At 50.8% G+C, this 17,851-nt stretch overlaps 1 protein-coding gene across 1 annotated transcript in view; it reads left to right on the forward strand.

Annotated features, from left to right (window-relative positions):
• Positions 1-17,851, forward strand: part of PIGU (phosphatidylinositol glycan anchor biosynthesis class U) — a 700,531-nt gene that overhangs the window by 187,468 nt on the left and 495,212 nt on the right. The window contains exon 6 of the mRNA XM_069652261.1: positions 8,309-8,409. Coding sequence (XP_069508362.1) covers positions 8,309-8,409 — 101 coding nt within the window. The remainder of the gene's footprint in view (positions 1-8,308; positions 8,410-17,851) is intronic.

Below are 17,851 nucleotides of genomic sequence, written 5' to 3' on the forward strand. Positions count from 1 at the left end.
TTAACACAACCAAGGTAGTATTTTGGGCACATTGCAGCAAAACACTCTAGAAACGAACCCAGCATGGGATGCTCAGCCCAGTCAACAAGGCGGACCAGAGTGAGGTGGAGGAGGGCAACCCATAAAGGACATTCAGCAGCCAAAAACTGAAACCGGAGCTAAGGGTATGAGGCACAAGCCTAGCCAGTTTGGCTAAAATTTCCTCCAAAAATGGCTGCAGCAGCCTCTTGGAAAAATACCATCAAGCAGGTAAGTAAACGTGCAGAGTTCAGCAGAACTCTAGGAATAATCTGGCAGACATGAGCCAGGGTTAGGGTCTCCCCTAGATATACTCAGTCACTCATTTGCTCGCCTAGCACACCCAGGCGCACATAACAAATGTTTGGTAGCCAACCAACCATGTTGGCTATAGAAATTCCCAAGCACTCAGTACCACTCAGAAATGATGCCAGACATCCGCCCAAACCACAATAGAATGCTAAGGTGAGCCTAGGTTTGCACAAGGGCCATTTTAGTTGTGCTTTGTGGTTTCCTCAAAGGAATGCCCTCAAAACAAAATGGCGGAGAAAAGGACTTTGACAAATACATTAATACCCCAAATGGATACCTAAAAGTTACACTGGGCTACTAATTCAGTAAATCTGCTTTCTCCCCCCCCTTAGGAAGCCAAAACTAAATTACAGCTGAAGTCCCAGACACCATAAAAATAAGGCAGAGAACTAAAAAAAACAAAAAAGAACATAGGGAGGGGGTGTGGGGGGGTTGGAAAGCAAAACGAGCAGGGGTCCCATTACATGAGACTTCAAAACCCGCAAAAATTGAATTCTACTCCATCCATTCTCTTCTTCATTTCCGCTCTTGTTGCGCACTGTAAATATGCATGTTTCTCTAGCATGGGGTCTGGCATGGATTCACGTGCTCATGAATATTCCCCGTCGTCAGGCTGGGAATCCTCGGTAAAGAAAAAATCAGTATCAGTTTTGTTTCTGATCGGTCTTTCTTAGTAGTAACCAATCACTGATCTCTGGGTCATACTGCCCCCAGCCAATGACTGCCCTCTCCCTAAGCCCCGCCTCTGGCAGCCATCCTAAGATTTTAACCGCACGCTCAAGTGTTGGGAGTCCTCGTGCTTTAGCTCTCAAGTTTTTGCTGCGTTTTCGTGCTTTTTCAGGAGATTTTCTCATTTTTTTGGTTTAATCGAGCCTCAAGCTCCACCGTTTCTACTTCCGATAACGGGACCCGTTTCGGAATTCTTTTACGCCCCTCAAGGGTGACGTTTTTGTCGAGTTTACGCTTCTTGGAGGATTCCGGAAGATCTGTGGCCTACCTCAACGGACATGGCCCAGGACAAGGGAAGCTCGACGCCCGGATCCAAGCTGTTCAGGTGCTGCCCTGGATGCGGATTACAAAACGTTTTCAAGGAGGACGAGCATTCGCAATGTCTCTACTGCCTTCATGAGGACAGGACGCACGTGGAGAAGGACTGTGCGTTCTGCAAGAACCTTTCGGAACTGAACAAACAAGATCGTCGTTCCCGCCTCGCCGCCTGGCTGGAGAAGGGCACAGCAGGTGAAAAGGCGAAGAAAAAGTCTGAGCGGGCTTCTAAGTACTGTGAGGGCGCCCCGGCGACGGGGGCGCAACAGAAGGCCAAGCACCGCTAGTCCGCGGGCACCCGGAGCGCCGAAAGGTCGGGCTCTTCGGCTGCCAGGCAGTGCGCGACTTCCCCGGCACGTTCAAACACGAGCCAGCGCTCTGGTTCGGGGAAGAGGAAGTCCGAGAACCCGGGTAAGCCGCTGGAGCAGCCCCGGTCGATCTCGAAGGGGGAGCGAGGCGCTGACCCTCCTCCAAGGCGAAGGCCCAGGACGCACCTAAGGTGGTGAGGGCTTTGATCCAGCCGGCAAAGGCCTTTATCCAAGTGGTTGCTGCGACCCTGGTGAAGCCGGCAGAGACTACGCCAGTGGAAACGGCCTCTGGGCCCAGAGTATCCCTGCCTCCGCGGAGGGAATCCTCTTTCCAGCCCATCGTTAAGACCCCCCGTGAAGTCCCCGGCGGAAAAAGAGGGGGGGGGCAGGGGCCGGTGGCCATTACAGACTCGGAATCAGCCTCTGAGGAGGAGCTGGTGGAAACCGACAAGGGCCTCAAGGAGAGGTTCATAGGCCTCAACGAGAGGTTCGAGAAGGTTCGATCCCAGGGGACGGTTCCCGCTGACATGATCGAAGATAGCGACGATGACGAAGAAGAGGTCCCAGTGAAGCGGCCACCCCGTCCGTCGCAGCCATTACCCGAGCCCCAGGATAGCTCGGCGGCCATTTTGTTGGCGATCCAGTCCTTGTGTACCGGGATAAGGACGAGATTACCACAGACCCCGACGGAGGATCCAGAACCAGGCCCGTCGGGAAACCCTCCGAACAAGCGGTGGAGAGTCCACCCCTCTCTGCCCTTCGTGCCCGCAAGGCCTGTGGACCCCTCATCCCCCTTGCCGGACGCTAGAGAGGATACGGCGACAGATACAGCGACGGGGACGGACGACGACGGGGGCGGTGACGCAGTGGACATCACGTCACCCCCCCCCGTGGGCTTCTCCAGCTGATGAAATTGGCTCCTTTCACGCCATGATAACCAGGGCATCCGAGCTCTTCCAGCTCTGCCCTGAAGAACAAAAAAAGGAAGGGTTTCTTTACCAATGACGAGAGGCCAAGAGGAAGACGGTCCTCGCGGTGCCTTTGCTCAACGACATCTGGGACGAGGGGCTTGCTGTCCTCAAGAAGCCTTCCACGACACCCGCCAAGAGGGACAGGTATGAGAAGAAGTACCGAGTCCTCGATACTGCCCCCCTGTGCCTCAGGGCCCAGCCCACGCCGGGCTCTGTCGTCTCGGCAGCGGCTAAGAAGAAAGCAGCGGGTGCGGCGGCTGCAACTTCCACTTCCCCGCCAGACAGCGAGGGCAAGAAGTTGGACTCCATGGGACGACGAGTCATCTCGTCGGCGGCGACGCCGATTAAGGTGGCCAATGCCTTAGCGATCGTGGCCCGCTACGACAGGGAGCTCTGGTTCAAGATATCTCCCCTGCTAGACTTCATACCTACGACAAGAGGGCAGAGGCCCTACAAATTCTGCAGGAAGGCGAGGTGGCGTCGGATCATGCCATAACGGTGGCAACGGACATTGCTGATACCGGATTTCGCCAACTGGGCAACGGAGCCTGCCTCTGTTTGACGGCAACAACCTCTTTGGTAAGGCAGTGGACGAGTCTCTCCAGGCCATCAAGACCGACTCGGAGACGGCCCGGGCCTTAGGGGTACTTCAACAACGACGGCCCTTTCGGAGCTCCGGAGGCAGACGGGGTGCCTCCAAAGGATCCAGCGGTGGCTCTTCCACATACCGCCAGGGGGCTCGCCCCTCTTACTAGGAAGCCTACAGAGGTCGCGGCAAGCAAGGGGGATCCTGCTGTCGTCGCCAAGGAGGCCAAGGCGGCAAGGCCGCCTCCAAGCAAGACTGACCCGGACGTGTCGTCGGGCCCCCACCGAAGCACCCCGGTGGGAGGCTGGCTGACTAAGTTTGTCAGCGTGTGGGAGTCCATCTCCACCGACCGTTGGGTGCTGGACACCCTGGCCAACAGGCACTCGCTGGAATTCCAAAAGAAGTGCCCTTGCATTCCTCCCGTGGCCAGGAAGGAGAATCACGTCCCTCAACTGCTGTTGGAGGTAAGGGCGATGCTCAAGAAGGGTGCCATCGAGCTCGACCCCAAGAGGCTCCGGGGCTCCGGAGTATACTCAAGATACTTCCTCGTCAGAAAGAAGACAGGCGGTTGGCACCCCATCCTGGACCTGCGTCGGTTGAACAGGTACATCAAGGCACAGAAATTCAGGATGTTCACCCTCCAGCACGTGCTGGGACAGCTGGTGGAGTGCGACTTTCTGTTGTTGTTGGACCTGGAGGATGCTTACCTCCACATCCCCATTCTAAAAGGGCACAGGAAGTTGCTCAGGTTCGTGGTTCAGGGACGCCACTACCAATTCAGAGCCCTACCGTTCGGATTAAAATCGGCACCCAGGGTGTTCACCAAGTGCCTGGCACCAGCGGCGGCGCAGCTGCGCCTGCAGGGGATCCACGTCTACCCCTACCTGGACGACTGGCTAATCCGGGCAAGAACAAGAGAACTCGCCGTCGAACACACGGCGAGGACCGTCCGGCTGCTCACGTAACTGGGGTTCGCCATCAACTACCCCAAATCCCACCTGGCTCCGTCGCAAGTAGCACTGTTTCTGGGAGCGAAGCTCGATACAGTGGGGCAATTTGCCTCCCCGTCGGAGGAGAGGACTACAGGCACGGACTTTCAAACCCCGGCGTTTCAGGAGACGGTGACGACGGACGCCTCTCTGGAGGGTTGGGGGCCCACACCGGAGACCTCGAAGCAAGAGGCCTTTGGCTCCCGGAGGAGAGGTCTCTCCACATCAACATTCTGGAGCTCCGAGCAGTGTTCTGGGTAGGGGTGTCACGGTATTTGTTTTATGACGGTACGATAACCTTCTTGCCAAATGACGGTATATTATGGTTATCGCGGTATAGCAGGTGGAGTTAACTAATCTTAACAAATATTTTCTAAAAGGTCATAAATTGACAGATGTATCATCACAAACAAAACCAGGCACCCAGGGCCAGAATTGGGCTTTTCAACATACTTTCCACTGAAATGCCTTGCTTCCACCAAACACAAACACACGTGTGGAGAGGAGGGGTGGGGTGGAGGCCTGCTGCAACTGGCAAAGCAAACTGAATAGCTTTTCTTAAGTGGTCATTTAGGCTTTTTGCTCCCCCACTGGCTACTGGTGAAGATGAACATGTTGCCATCTTGATAACCTGCATGCCACAGATCAATGGAGGCTGATGGTAGTATATGCTTGTGCGCATACACACACACACACACACACACACACACACACACACACGCACTCTATCTTTACGTTACAGCCTTTAGTTTACTTGCGGGCCAAAAGGTGTTCAGTAATCACTGACATGTTACCCTTTGGTATGGCAGCAGGGAACACCCACAGAGATGAGTGAATTTCGCATTGTGACTTATTATATGTAAATTCAATGATAGAACCAGGGAAATTCCCCATTGCCATATGTTTAGAGAACATTATCCATTATAAATATATAAACCCCAAAGCCGCCACCCCAAAGTAAACCCTTTTCCTTCTTGGCACTGTATCTATTCTTCCTATTGCTAACATATTGATTTTGTGTAAGGCATGTGTGGTTTATGGAATGGCATTAAAAACTGCTCCAACTGAAACTACTTGGCAGACGGCACATCCAACAGTGCAAAACCAAGACTGCGCAGCAATTGCTTACTGCAGCCTTTCCAAATCAGATTGAAAAGCACACTTAACGGTATGAACGGTATAACGGTATAAACAATGTGACGGTTATTATTGTTCAATTAAGTGGTTCACGGTATCTTTAACGGTATACCGTTATACCGTTACATCCCTAGTTCTGGGCGCTCAAGTCGTTCCTTCCATCCCTCAAGGACATAGTGGTGAGGATCTTCACCGACAACACCACCATGATGTTCTACATATGGAAGCAGGGGGCACCAGATCCCCAGCCCTATCCAAGGAGGCCCTGGTTCTGTGGCACTGGGCCGTTGCCCAGTGGATGTTTCTGGTTCCCTTCCACTTGGCAGGAATAAAAAACACCATCGCCGACTCACTCAGCAGGGAGCTGCGCTCGTGCCACGAGTGGGAACTACGGCAGGACCAGGTGGACCGGCTCTTTCGATGATGGGGCAAACCCCGGATCGACATTTTCGCGACGGCGACGAACTCCAAGTGCCAGAGGTTCGCCAGCAGGTTCCCGCAACCGAGGAGCATGGGCGATGCTTTCTCGTTCCCCTGGGACGGCCTGTTTCTATACGCGTTCCCTCCGTTGCCGTTGCTGCTCCGCCTCATCAACCAGCTCAAGAAGTCCAGGTGCAGAATGATCCTCGTCGCACCGACGTGGCCGAGGCAGATCTGGTTCCCGGACCTTCTGGACTTGTCAACGTCCCCACCAGTCAAGCTGCCGGCGGACGCGGATCTTCTCTCCAGAGAAGGAGCCGTCATTCTCCATCACGACCCACAGTCGCTGAACTTGCAGGCCTGGATCTTGCAGCACTAGAGTTTAGAGGATACGATATCCCGGCTGACTGCAGAGAGATTCTTGCAAAAGCCAGGGCGTCCTCAACTCTTAAGTGTTACGGTCATAAGTGGAAGAGGTTCTCTGTCTGGTGCCGTGCACAGAAGATTAACCCTCTGCGGATTACGGCCCCTCAAGTACTGCCGTACCTACTGTCACTGGCCAAAGCTGGACTGGTTCACGTCTCCATCAAAATACATCTGGCTGTCATCTCCAGATATACCAGGTCTGCGGGACGGGTGTCCTTGTGGTCTCATCGCCTGGTGAAGGAATTTATGAAGGGACTATTTAGATCGTTCCCGCCGGTGAAGGCTCCAGCCCCGGCGTGGGAGCTTAATGTGGTGCTGACCAGGCTCATGGGGGCCCCATTCGAGCCTATGCATTCGTTGCCTTTGAAGTTCCTGTCATGGAAGACGGCGTTCCTCGTGGCCATCACCTCCGCACGACGAGTGGGAGAGATCCAGGCCCTATCTTGCAAGCCTCCATACTTAACTTTTCATGACACGAGGGTGGTGCTGAGGATGCACCCCTCCTTCATGCCCAAGGTGCCATCGGACTTCCACCTCAACAAGCCCTTGGCGTTACCAGTTTCAAAACAGTCGCCTTCGACGCCGGCTAAGAGGACTTTGCACTCGCTGGATGTAGTTAGAGCGCTGAAGTTCTACGTGGACCGCACAAAGAGTTTTCGGAAGACGTCACAACTGTTTGAACTTTGGGTCTGTGAATCAAGGGAAGGCTCTCTCGAAGACTTCCATTTCCAGATGGCTCTCCGGCTGCATCATGCACGGTCACCGGTTGGCAAACCGACTGCTGCCCGGCCGTCCGAGAGCCCATTCGACCAGAACGATCGCTGCTACCACGGCGTTCCTGTCTGGTGTGCCCCTGCTGGACATCTGCAGGGCTGCTACGTGGAGGTCGACGCACACCTTCACAAGATTCTACTGCGTCGATCGGGACTCCAGGGTCGGCCAAGCAGTGCTGCGCAACCTGTTTGCCTAAGGTGAGCCTGGTGAGGAGGTAAGAATTGCTTAATGTTGAGTTTTGGATGTGATGCTTAATGTTGAGCCTTTGCCTCCTCCCGTGGTTGTGCATGTGTATACTGCTATGTATTCTTTTATTCATGAGCATGTGAATCCATGCCAGACCCCATGCTGGAGAAGGAACAAGTTACTTACCTGTAACTGTTGTTCTCCAGCATGGGTCTGGCATGGATTCACATGCGAACCGTCCCGCCCTCTGCGGCTCTTCTCTTGGTCATACTGCCACTTTGTGTGCTACCAAATCTGAGGATGGCTGCCAGAGGCGGGGCTTAGGGAGAGGGCAGTCATTGGCTGGGGGCAGTATGACCCAGAGTTCAGTGATTGTTACTACTAAGAAAGACAGATCAGAAACAAAACTGATACTGATTTTTTTCTTTACCGAGGATTCCCAGCCTGACGACGGGGAATATTCATAAGCTTGTGAATCCATGCCAGACCCATGCTGGAGACCAACAGTTACAGGTAAGTAACTTGTTCCTTCTCCAATGCTTGTCCCTCCTCGCAGGAAGTTAATGATCCTAGAATCCTATGTATAGTAGGAAACCGTTTAGTGGCCTCAAGTATTCATAAGGGACCTCACATTCAGCTTTACCCCCATGAGGACTCCCTTTTCTTCCGCACAAAGACTTTAAGGCTGGACTTCTAGTGACAGAGCTGTTTTTACTTTTTATTTTTTTCAGTATTATTTCGCTCAAACTGTACATTAGTCGTGTGGGGGCAACCTAAACAACAACTTTGAATTGCTATATCTTTATGCTGCTTCAACTATTTCTGACCTCAAGAAGTATATTGAAAGGTTTTTAAAAGTGAATATATTTTCCAGAAAAACAAATCTACAGAAAGGCTGTCAACAAGTTATGTGATAAAGGCAATGTTGAGCAACTTATTTTCTTTTCATCTGAATTTCTGGTTTAAATTATTGGGCCCAAATTTGAATTTTATTTCACACATGTACATGAACAAGGAGCATAAAATAGATCTTCCGAAGTGTCTCACATGTTCTCCCTTATACCCTTATACCCTCCCAGAATATTTCCAAAGTCATCTTTTGTCAGCCTGCAACTAAATTGCTTTTTTCCTTTCCAGTTACCTCCTGAACCCATTCACAGTGATGTCTTGTGTTGCCAAGTCCACATGTGCCATCAACAATGCCATAATTGCCTTTTTCATCCTGGCCACAATAAAAGGTACAGTCTGATCACAAACATTTTGAGTCTCTTGGTGGGCTTTTTTTGTGAGGCATGCACCCAAAATGTGAATCCTTTCCCTGCCAGCTAGGGTTTCCTATCTTAGCCTACTTAAATGTGTGGGATCAAGGTAAGAAATCAGTACAGTGTAGCAGTGTTCAATGCTAAGGAACTTCTTCATCCTGTGGAAAAAGCTGAACCTAGTGTATGTAACCCTTCAGTTGTTTTTAAAGCTTTCTTTTTTGTGCCCACTTTTGTTTTTTTTCTTGTGCAGTGGATGCTTTTCTACAGCACATTTCAAAGCCTATGAGCGTCAAGTTTTTAGCGAGAACATACACACATATATAGAATAAGAATTATCTGCTTCAGAACGGGTTTCAAACCAAAGTAAAGTATACATTTTGAACACACCTCAAAGTTGTTGAGGAAAGAGAGAATGAAATGCTGAAGTTAATGAAAAATGAAAAATTAATGTGAAGCATGAGAATATATGGGGACACATCAGATTAGAGTGGCCCGTGTTGAGAGGCAAATGTCAAGCAGGAAAACGTGTACATGTTAGCTGTGTAAATAAGGATGTCATAAAGAAACTGACGAGGCAAGAAATGATTGAACAAGGATACTGGATGCTTGTAAAGGCAAGATGGTTTTAATAATAAAACATGGATTCTCTTTTCCCCCTTTGGACTTACAGACAGGGAGGAGCAGAGTGTTGAAATAACTACTGCTGTGCAGTAGTATATGAATGAGAAGTGGATAACATTCTGACTCATCACACCCTTCCACTAAACCAGCAGTGATCCCAATCTTAAAAGTGAGTGGGCACAGCCTGACAGGTATACCCCTGTCTTCTCCTAAAGGTAGCATATCACAAGTGCAGCTATTTCCTTCAAAAGAGATGTAAGCTAGCACACAAGCAGGCCAAATAGCAGTCTGGTACCAAAATAATGTCCAACTAATCTTCTTTAAAAATAACATACCTTCATTAAACATATAATACAAAACACTAATAAAAAACTCTGCACCCAATCCCTGAAAGAGAAAACACAGCATACGCAAACTTTGTAATGAAAGGAGTCACTTTGTGTCTGACAATGGTTTAGGGTCAAAGTTGCGAATCAAAAGATTCGAAATAAAAAAAAGGTCAGAATGAAAAGGATTGAAAACAAAAGGCTCGACATACTATTTTTAACATGCAAAAGTGCATTTCTTTCTAAACCAATCCGTCGACAATAGTCATGGATTGGTTTCAATTGAAATGCACTTTTACATGTTAAAAGTAGCATTTCAATGCTGTTTTGTTTGTAACGTTGAAACGTTACATGGAGCTGTCCAGTGCTGAAATTACAGGTATGGACAGCTCCATGTAACATTTGAAAATTATTTGTGTATATTGGCATTAAAATGCCTTTTTTTTAAACTTTGAAACTTTACATGGAGCTGTCCAGGCCTCTAATTTCAGCACTGGATAGCTCCATCTAACATTTTAAGATTTTAGTGTATATTAGGGGTTTCCCCCCAGCCCCCACATCACCCCCCCACCCCTAACCCAAACCCCAACCCTATCCCTAACCCAAGTTTCGAAAGGCAAACTTTAAAAAATGTTTTCGAATACATTTTCATTCGAAACTTTTGTATTTCGAAAAAAAAAGATTCGAAAGTTTGCCTTTCCAAACGTTTGGATTTGAAAAAATGACTGGACACCTCTGACAATAGGGGTAGCCAGGCAAACATTTTCCGCAGCTAATGTTCCTGTTCAGGGTATTGTTCTAAAAAGGGAACAAATAGGGTCTTAAATGCCACTAAGGTCTTTAAAGCAGGCCAGTGGGTCAAAACCACTAGCAGTACCTTTTTTTTCTTGCATTGCATGCTTTTCAGTGTTGAACCAGTAGTCTGGGCGCTTTCAGCGCTGAGCCTGGGTAAAGATGGGCAGTAGCACTGACTGAATCCAACGGTGTGGTTTGACAGAATCAATTACTTGTTGGTCGAAGAATCTGAGAAACTGCAGGTGGTGTTGGGTCGGCGGCGCTCAAAGACTCTGCTTCCCAAGTTGCATAAAAGCAAATCCTTTCGGAGGTGAGTAGATTCAACTGGCTCAGGACGGCATTGTGGTAGTGTGGCGAAGACTTGGGGCCCAAAGAAGCTGGTAAAGAGGCAGACCATGATGAAGAAGAGACAGCAGCCTTTGAGGATTGGGTGAATCTATTGAACAACACCTATAAAGAGATAAGACTAATAAATCAAGCAGCTCAGACATACGAGAAAATCATGAAAGACATAGAGGACACTAAAGGGGCAATTAAAGCATTGGAATTCCCAGAGATTACCTTTAAAAACTACCAAATCATGGACGATTTTCTTGACAATTATGAGAAAGAACTAAAGATCAAAAAATAAAGAACATTTATAGAGCTTTATCAGAAGTGGCTTTATCACAATAAACTTTACTGGATAAAGATACTGGTTCAAGAAAATCAAATGCAACCAGTCACATAAATAGGACCAATATTTTTTTCTCCTGATGAACAATTGTAACTGGCAATGGGGAAACACGTGTTGAGAAAAGAAACTTACTTATGGCAAATGGTTACAAGTTATGAGAAAGGAAACTTGTAAATAACACATTGGTTACAATCTGTGAAACTTGAGAAAAGAAACTTGCTTATGGCAAAATGGTTACAAGTTATGAGAAAGGAAACTTGTAAATAACATTCGAGGGGATTGGGTCCTCCGACGTATTCCATACCTATGACAGGTAATCACCACAGCTGTGCTGCTTCGGAAACTTTTTTTCGGCTCCTGCGTCGATGATGTCGATGCGCCGTCGTCGAGGACCTCCTCCGACGTCATCCGATGTGATAAGTAGGACGCACGACGCCCGTAGCCTCAGTTCAGTTTTTTCCGCGAACGTGTTGCTTCGTGAATCTCGGTTACGCCTCGACTCTTTGGAGTTCTGTTCTTCTCGGTTCTTCGAACCTGTTTGTTTTTGTGAGAAAATCCTTCGTGAGAAGATGTCTTCTACTTCGTCTTCGACCCCGCGTCCAGGCTTCAAGAAGTGCGGGGAGTGTGGGTCCAAGATGTCAGTGACGGACTCGCACGACGCCTGCCTCTGGTGCCTCGGGGAGGTCCACGACACGGATGACTGTTTCGACTGCCAGTCGCTCACGTCCAAAGCCTTACGGGAACGTAAGAAGCAGTTGTCGGTAGGTCGGGTGTCCAAGCCCCGGAAGTCGAAGTCTGCGGGGCTTTCGACGGATGATTCGAGAGGTGACTCTCTGCGTCGTCGTCGGAAGTCTCGTGGGTCTCCTTCTAGGAGTCGGTCTCGCCACTCCTCGGCCTCTTCGAGGCATTCTCGGAAGCGCCGACACCAGTCATCTTCCAGGTCCTCTTCTGAGGACTCTGCCCGGCACGTCGCTTACCCCACCAGCCGTGCGACGCCGGAGGAATGGGCTTCCTTCAGGAAGAAAATTCTGGCGATTCTCGAGTCGCAGGGTACTAAGCCGTCCGCGCCCCCGAGTGCGGTCGGCCATGAAAGGTCGAGAGACACCGCTCGCAAGAGTGGTCGGCACGAGTCACGGGAGAGGTCCCGTTCGGACAAGGGGACTCGTTCTCGACGTACCCGTTCCAGGTCCCGGTCCTCGACGCGCTCGAGACCGTATGCACCTGTGATGTCTTCGAGGAAGACATCGACGCCTGAGGCGTCGAGGGCGTCGACAGGCTTTCCCGGGACTCCGGCTCCGAGGAAGTCGTCGAAGCCGTCGACTCTCAGGTCGTCGAAGGACACGCTCGGAGCTCCGGCTTCGAGGACTGTGTCGACGCCGTCGATGCTGGCAGCGCTGCATCTGGCGTCGACGCCGCTTTACTCAACGTCGATGCCGATCCTCTCGGCGCCGATGCCTGTTCTCTCGGCGCCGTTTCACTCGACGCCCTCGATGCCTTTCGAGGCCGGGGTGTTGGAGGTACCCCGTGGCACGGGGGAACCCTCTATAAAGGCTCTGTCTAAGAGCAAGCACTCTCGAGTGCCTTCTTTTCACCACCTGGAATATATTTCGGAGGTGGATGAGGACTCTGATGGCCTGGTTCCTAGTCAGGTTCCAGATGAGATGGTCTCGGGCCATAGCCAATTTGACGATTTGAGGCAGTCACTGCATGATGCCAGTGGACACCTCTCCGGAGTTTTGTAGGCCTGAGCCTGGCTCTCATGCCGATTCCTCGTACCGGCGCCTTATGGCTAGGGTCTCCGAGTACTTGGGATGGTCTGCTCCCCCAGGGGAGTTTGTGCAGGATGATCTCACGGACATCCTTGATGTTGGTCCCCCAACTGACCCGGTACTGCCGTTTCATATGGCTCTACAGAGAAGGGTGGCGGTGGCTTGGACTGCTCCGGAGAGTCTCCCGGCGGCGGGCAGGTCCTTGTCGCGAAAATACCGTCCAGCCAGTAGCGACCCCTGCTACTTGACCAGGCACCCCACTCCGGAGAGTTTGGTGGTGCAGGCGGCCACGGCCCCGGCAAAGCAGGCGTTGTACCCTACCATCCCTCCTGATAGGGACGACAAACGTTTTGATGGCTGGGCTAAGAAAGTGTTTTCTTCGGATGGTATGGCGCTTCAGGCGGCCAACTCCATATGTGCCGTGTCTCGTTTCACACACACTCTGTGGAACTGTGTTGCATTAGCGCTGAACATATGAACATATTCCCGAAGGGGACGAACGGGATGGTTTCCTTGCTATGGTCCAGGATGGTAAGGATGCCATGTGTGAGTCCTTTCAGTCGGGTTTGGACATGGCTGAATGCGTCTGCAGGTCCATGGCGGCGAGCACCGTGATACGCAGGTTTGCGTGGTTGCGGAAGTCGGGGTTTGCTCCTGATGTGCAATCCCGGCTCCTCAATATGCCCTTTGACGGTGAACACCTTTTTGGCAGCAAGGCTGATGAGAGCCTTGAGAGGTTGCAGACCTCTAAAGCTGCAGCCAAATCGTTAGGTGCTGCAGTCAGGCAACCTCAGCTTTTTCGTCCTAGGGGACAGCAATGGAGGGGTGGTTCCTTTCGTTATTACTCCTCCTTTGGTAAAGCGAGAGGCGCTGGCAGTCAAAGAGGCCAACGCAGGTGTACCAGAGGTGGACGACAGGGTACCCGTGGTGCCAAGGCCGCTCGGGCAGTTGCCTCTTTGCCCTCAGGTAACGCCGCAGCCGCTACCACTCAGTCATGAGGCCATGTCCCATGGTTCGCCGGTTGGGGGAAGGCTGGCGCAGCATCTTGTAGAGTGGCGTGCCATTACTTCAGATGTGGGGTTCTGGAGATCATAACCCACGGCTACTGTCTTCCCTTTCGGCAGAGGCCTCACGACAATCCACCAAGGAACCTCTCTTTGAAGAGTCCAGATCCGCTCCTTGCGCAGGAAATTCAAGCCCTGCTGGAGAAAGGCGCCATAGAACTGGTGCCTGTAGCGGAGAGGAACAAGGGATGGTATTCCCCTTATTTTTTGATTTCGAAGAAAGACGGGGGGATTGAGACCCATCGTGGACTTGCGCGGTTTGAACAAACTCCTCAGGAAGGACAAGTTCAAGATGGTTACTCTCTCTCAAGTCCTCCAGGCCCTTCAGCTTCAGGACTGGTAGGTGTCTCTCGACCTCAAGGATGCTTACTTCCGTGTGCCGATCCATCCCAAGCAGAAGAAGTATCTGAGATTTGCGGTTGGCGACTCGCACTTTCAGTTTCGGGCCCTGCCCTTCGGATTGACCTCCGCCCCGAGGGTTTTCACCAAGCTCATGGTGGTGGTGGCAGCGCATCTCAGGCAAGGGGAGGATTCACGTCTACCCGTACCTGGACGATTGGTTGATCAGGGCGCGCTCTCCCGAGCAGGTCCTGGATCATCTGTCAGTCACCTGCCACTCCCTTCACAGGCTGGGCTTCTCCCTCAATTTAAAGAAGTCCCATTTGACGCCAACACAGCGGCTCCAGTACATCGGAGCAGTGCTAGACACTTCCCTGGGGCAGTGTTTTCCTCCCCAGGTGAGGGCTCTTCACATTCAGCAGATGGTGCACAAGTTTCAGCATGCCCAGACGTTCCCAGCGTTCGAGTTATTGAGGTTGCTCGGCCTCATGGCATCCTGCATTCTTCTGGTGCCAGAGGCTCGCCTGCGGATGCGATCTTTGCAGTGGGCACTCAAGATGCAATGGTCGCAGTCCTCTGGCAGGATGTCGGACCCGGTTCAGGTGCCACCCTCGGTCGCCCAGGACCTTCTGTGGTGGGCCGTCGAAGGCAACTTGATGAAGGGGGCTCAGTTTTGGCTTCCCTGGCCGGAGGTGACGATTGTGACGGATGCATCCCTCACGGGATGGGGAGCTCATGCCAACGAGCTGACAGTCAGCGGTCGTTGGTCTCCGTCGGAGTCCAGACTCCATATCAATCTGTTGGAGCTGAGGGCTCTCAGGCTAGCTCTGAAGGCTTTTCTGCCGACTGTGCGAGGAAAGAATGTCCTGATCCTGACGGACAACACAGTGGCCATGCACTACCTCAACAAAAAGGGGGACTGCAGGGTCACTTCCTCTATGCAGGGAGGCAATGCTACATAGTGAGGCTGGTGCCTATTAGTAATGTCGGGGCTGGCGTGTCAGCGCAGCGCCACCCATATGGGGAAAGTGCCTGGTGTTCGCCATCAGCGGATTGAAGGGGGATGAGTACGCCTGGCCCTAGTGGCAGCGTTTTGTGATGGTTTAGTGACCTTGAAGTGGGCTATTCATATGGACGCGGGCTCCGGAGGTGTGGAGCGGCGCTCGTTGGGGCAGTGCATTAGTAGCAGTGAAAGTGGAGGGAAAGAGGCAAAGTGCCAGTGGTCTAATCCTAATAGTTCAAAACGAGCCGCGTGCGCGAGCGGATGCATTTGTGAATAGGGGTCCTAGCGTGATCTGGGGGTTAGGGCAGCAGAAGTCTGCAAAGGACGTTAGGTGCTGAGCACAAGGCTTACCTGGTCCGGTTAGGAAGAAAAGGTGGACGGAGTGGACGGAGTGGCGAAGGCGACGGTCGTCTGTTGGGAATGCACATTGCTTCCTATAATATGGAAGGTGAACTCTGATTGGTCTCGCAATCGAGCGATCTGATTCGTTCAAGGAAGCAGCCCATGGATAGGCTGTTCACTTTTGTTTCAGTTCCATTCATGTCCTTGAGCTGTGTTACGCACCGGCACGATTGGAATGGGCATAATTAGCGTGGTATATACTTGGGTAGTAAGTGAATGCAGTTACTTGCTCCATGAAACGTCACATGGATTATGAACCTAAATGAAGGTGATCAACGTGCTCTAAAGGGCATTTATAACGTGGTATATACTTTGGTAATACGTAAAGGCAGTTAATTGCTCCATAATAACGTCACATGTATTATGTACCGAAGGAAGGTGATAAAGGCTCAATGTTCAGAGTTAGATGGGGGCCTCAGTTGGCTGAGTTGGGGCGGAGGGAAATGGGGAACCCCTGGCTAGGTTGACAGGGGGAGTCCAAGGGACCAATTGGTGGCCAAGGAGGGCCTATAGGTCCACAGTTTGTCAAACCCCACAATCTGTCTTCACAATCAGGAACCCTGGAGTTGGTTCCTTGACAAACCAGGACTTAGGCTGCAGGCTGACATAGTAATCCAACGAACAAGGAGTGCGCAGGAGAGAGGGAGTTCCGCTTTTCAAAAACTCCATCCATGCTCAAACTTCAACTCTTTATTGGTTACGCTGGAAAGCGTTTGGGACAAGCTGTGAACAAACAGACTTTGTCTCGCTGGATTATTTTGGCCATCTCGGAGTGTTACCGCTTGGCGGGTAAGGACCCACCGGCTGGCTTGCGGGCCGTATGGCTGCATCTACTGCCCTGCAGAGGGGTGTTCCTATTCGCAACATCTGTGATGCAGCCACCTGGGCTTCAGTACATACATTTGTACGTCACTATTCCCTCGATTCCATCCGAGGACAGGATCTGGCCTTTGGCAAGGCGGTCCTTTGCTCTGCTATTTGATCGGCAATTCTAAATTTTCATTCTAAATTCTTTCCCTCCTCCTTGCTCTGGTACTGCTTTGGGAGTCTGTCATAGATATGGAATACGTCGGAGGACCCAATCCCCTCGAAGAACAAGTTACTCTCTTAGCTGGTAACGTTCTTTCGATGGGATGGTCCGACGACGTATTCCATATCGCTCCCTCCCTACCTTCCCCGCTGCAGAATTTCTTATGCGATTGCAGCTTACGTTCCGCAAGGCTTTGTGTCTGACTGGCAGTAGACTAATGTCACACGTTCTGGGGGAAAAAACTACAACTTAGGCTACGGGCGTCGTGCGTCCTACTTATCACATCGGATGACGTCGGAGGAGGTCCTCGACGACGGCACATCGACGTCATCGACGCAGGAGGCAGACGCCGAAAAAAGTTTCCGAAGCAGCACACTCGTGGTGATTACCTGTCATAGATATGGAATACGTTGTAGGACCATCCCATCGAAAGAACGTTACCAGGTAAGAGAAACTTGTTCAATTGTTTACAAGCTCTGAAACTTGAGAGAAAAAAAAACATGCTTATGGCAAAATGGTTACAAGTCATGAGAAAGGAAACTTGTAAATAACAAATTGGTTACAAGCTGTGAAACTTGAACAGTGAGCAATAACACTATAAGAAAGGACATTTTGACTTTGGGAAAATGTGTTGAAGGTTATAATTTGATCAGTGTGAAAATAACACAAAGTTAATAAATTTAATTTGACTCGGCAAATAATTTTTTTTCATTTAATCATATAAGGAGTTGGCGCATTGGAGTGATTTTTCGCATATCGGAAACTTAATGCATGTCATGTTGAGGACCATAGAAGACTGAGCAGGCCCCTAATGTGTAGATGGAGGAGCAGCCGCATCAGCGTCTAGTGAACCTCAAGACAGTCGAATAAAAATAAGTCAAGCGGTTTCCTCGCAGCAGGTTGGATGCGCATTTTTTAGGTGGTCCAAAATGGCGCTGACGCTTTTCAGATATGCAGTTTGCCAGGGTCACATCCTTTTCTCTATTGTTGGTGGGGGAACCTGACCAGAGTCTCCAGGGTAGTTCTTGGGCTTCACTTCCCATCAAGGAAGGTGGTAGAGGGACCTTGCCGGGTCTCACTTCCGTTGAACAGGTTCTTGGGCTAGTGGTATAGGCTTGCACTGGCCTTGTCCAACCAGCAGGCTACCCCAAATGTTCTTATGGGATGTTTGATAGAAATGGCTGGCCCGTTTCCTGGTCTTTTTCTTCATCTGTATGAAAGAGGACGTTGGTGCAGACTCTGTCCTCAACACACTTGCAGAAGGAATTCCTTCTTCAGTAGTCCAAAGAGGAGTCAAAAGGGGGGGGCACCCGCCCCTAAAAAAGTCAATCTTCTACAGCGGATTGGTTCCCTTCTAGCCTTCTACAAATGGTCCAATCCTGGCTGCTGTTTC

This window comes from Ambystoma mexicanum, chromosome 3p (assembly GCF_040938575.1).
Source record: "Ambystoma mexicanum isolate Mex_15411 chromosome 3p, UKY_AmexF1_1, whole genome shotgun sequence".
Lineage (NCBI taxonomy): Eukaryota > Metazoa > Chordata > Amphibia > Caudata > Ambystomatidae > Ambystoma > Ambystoma mexicanum.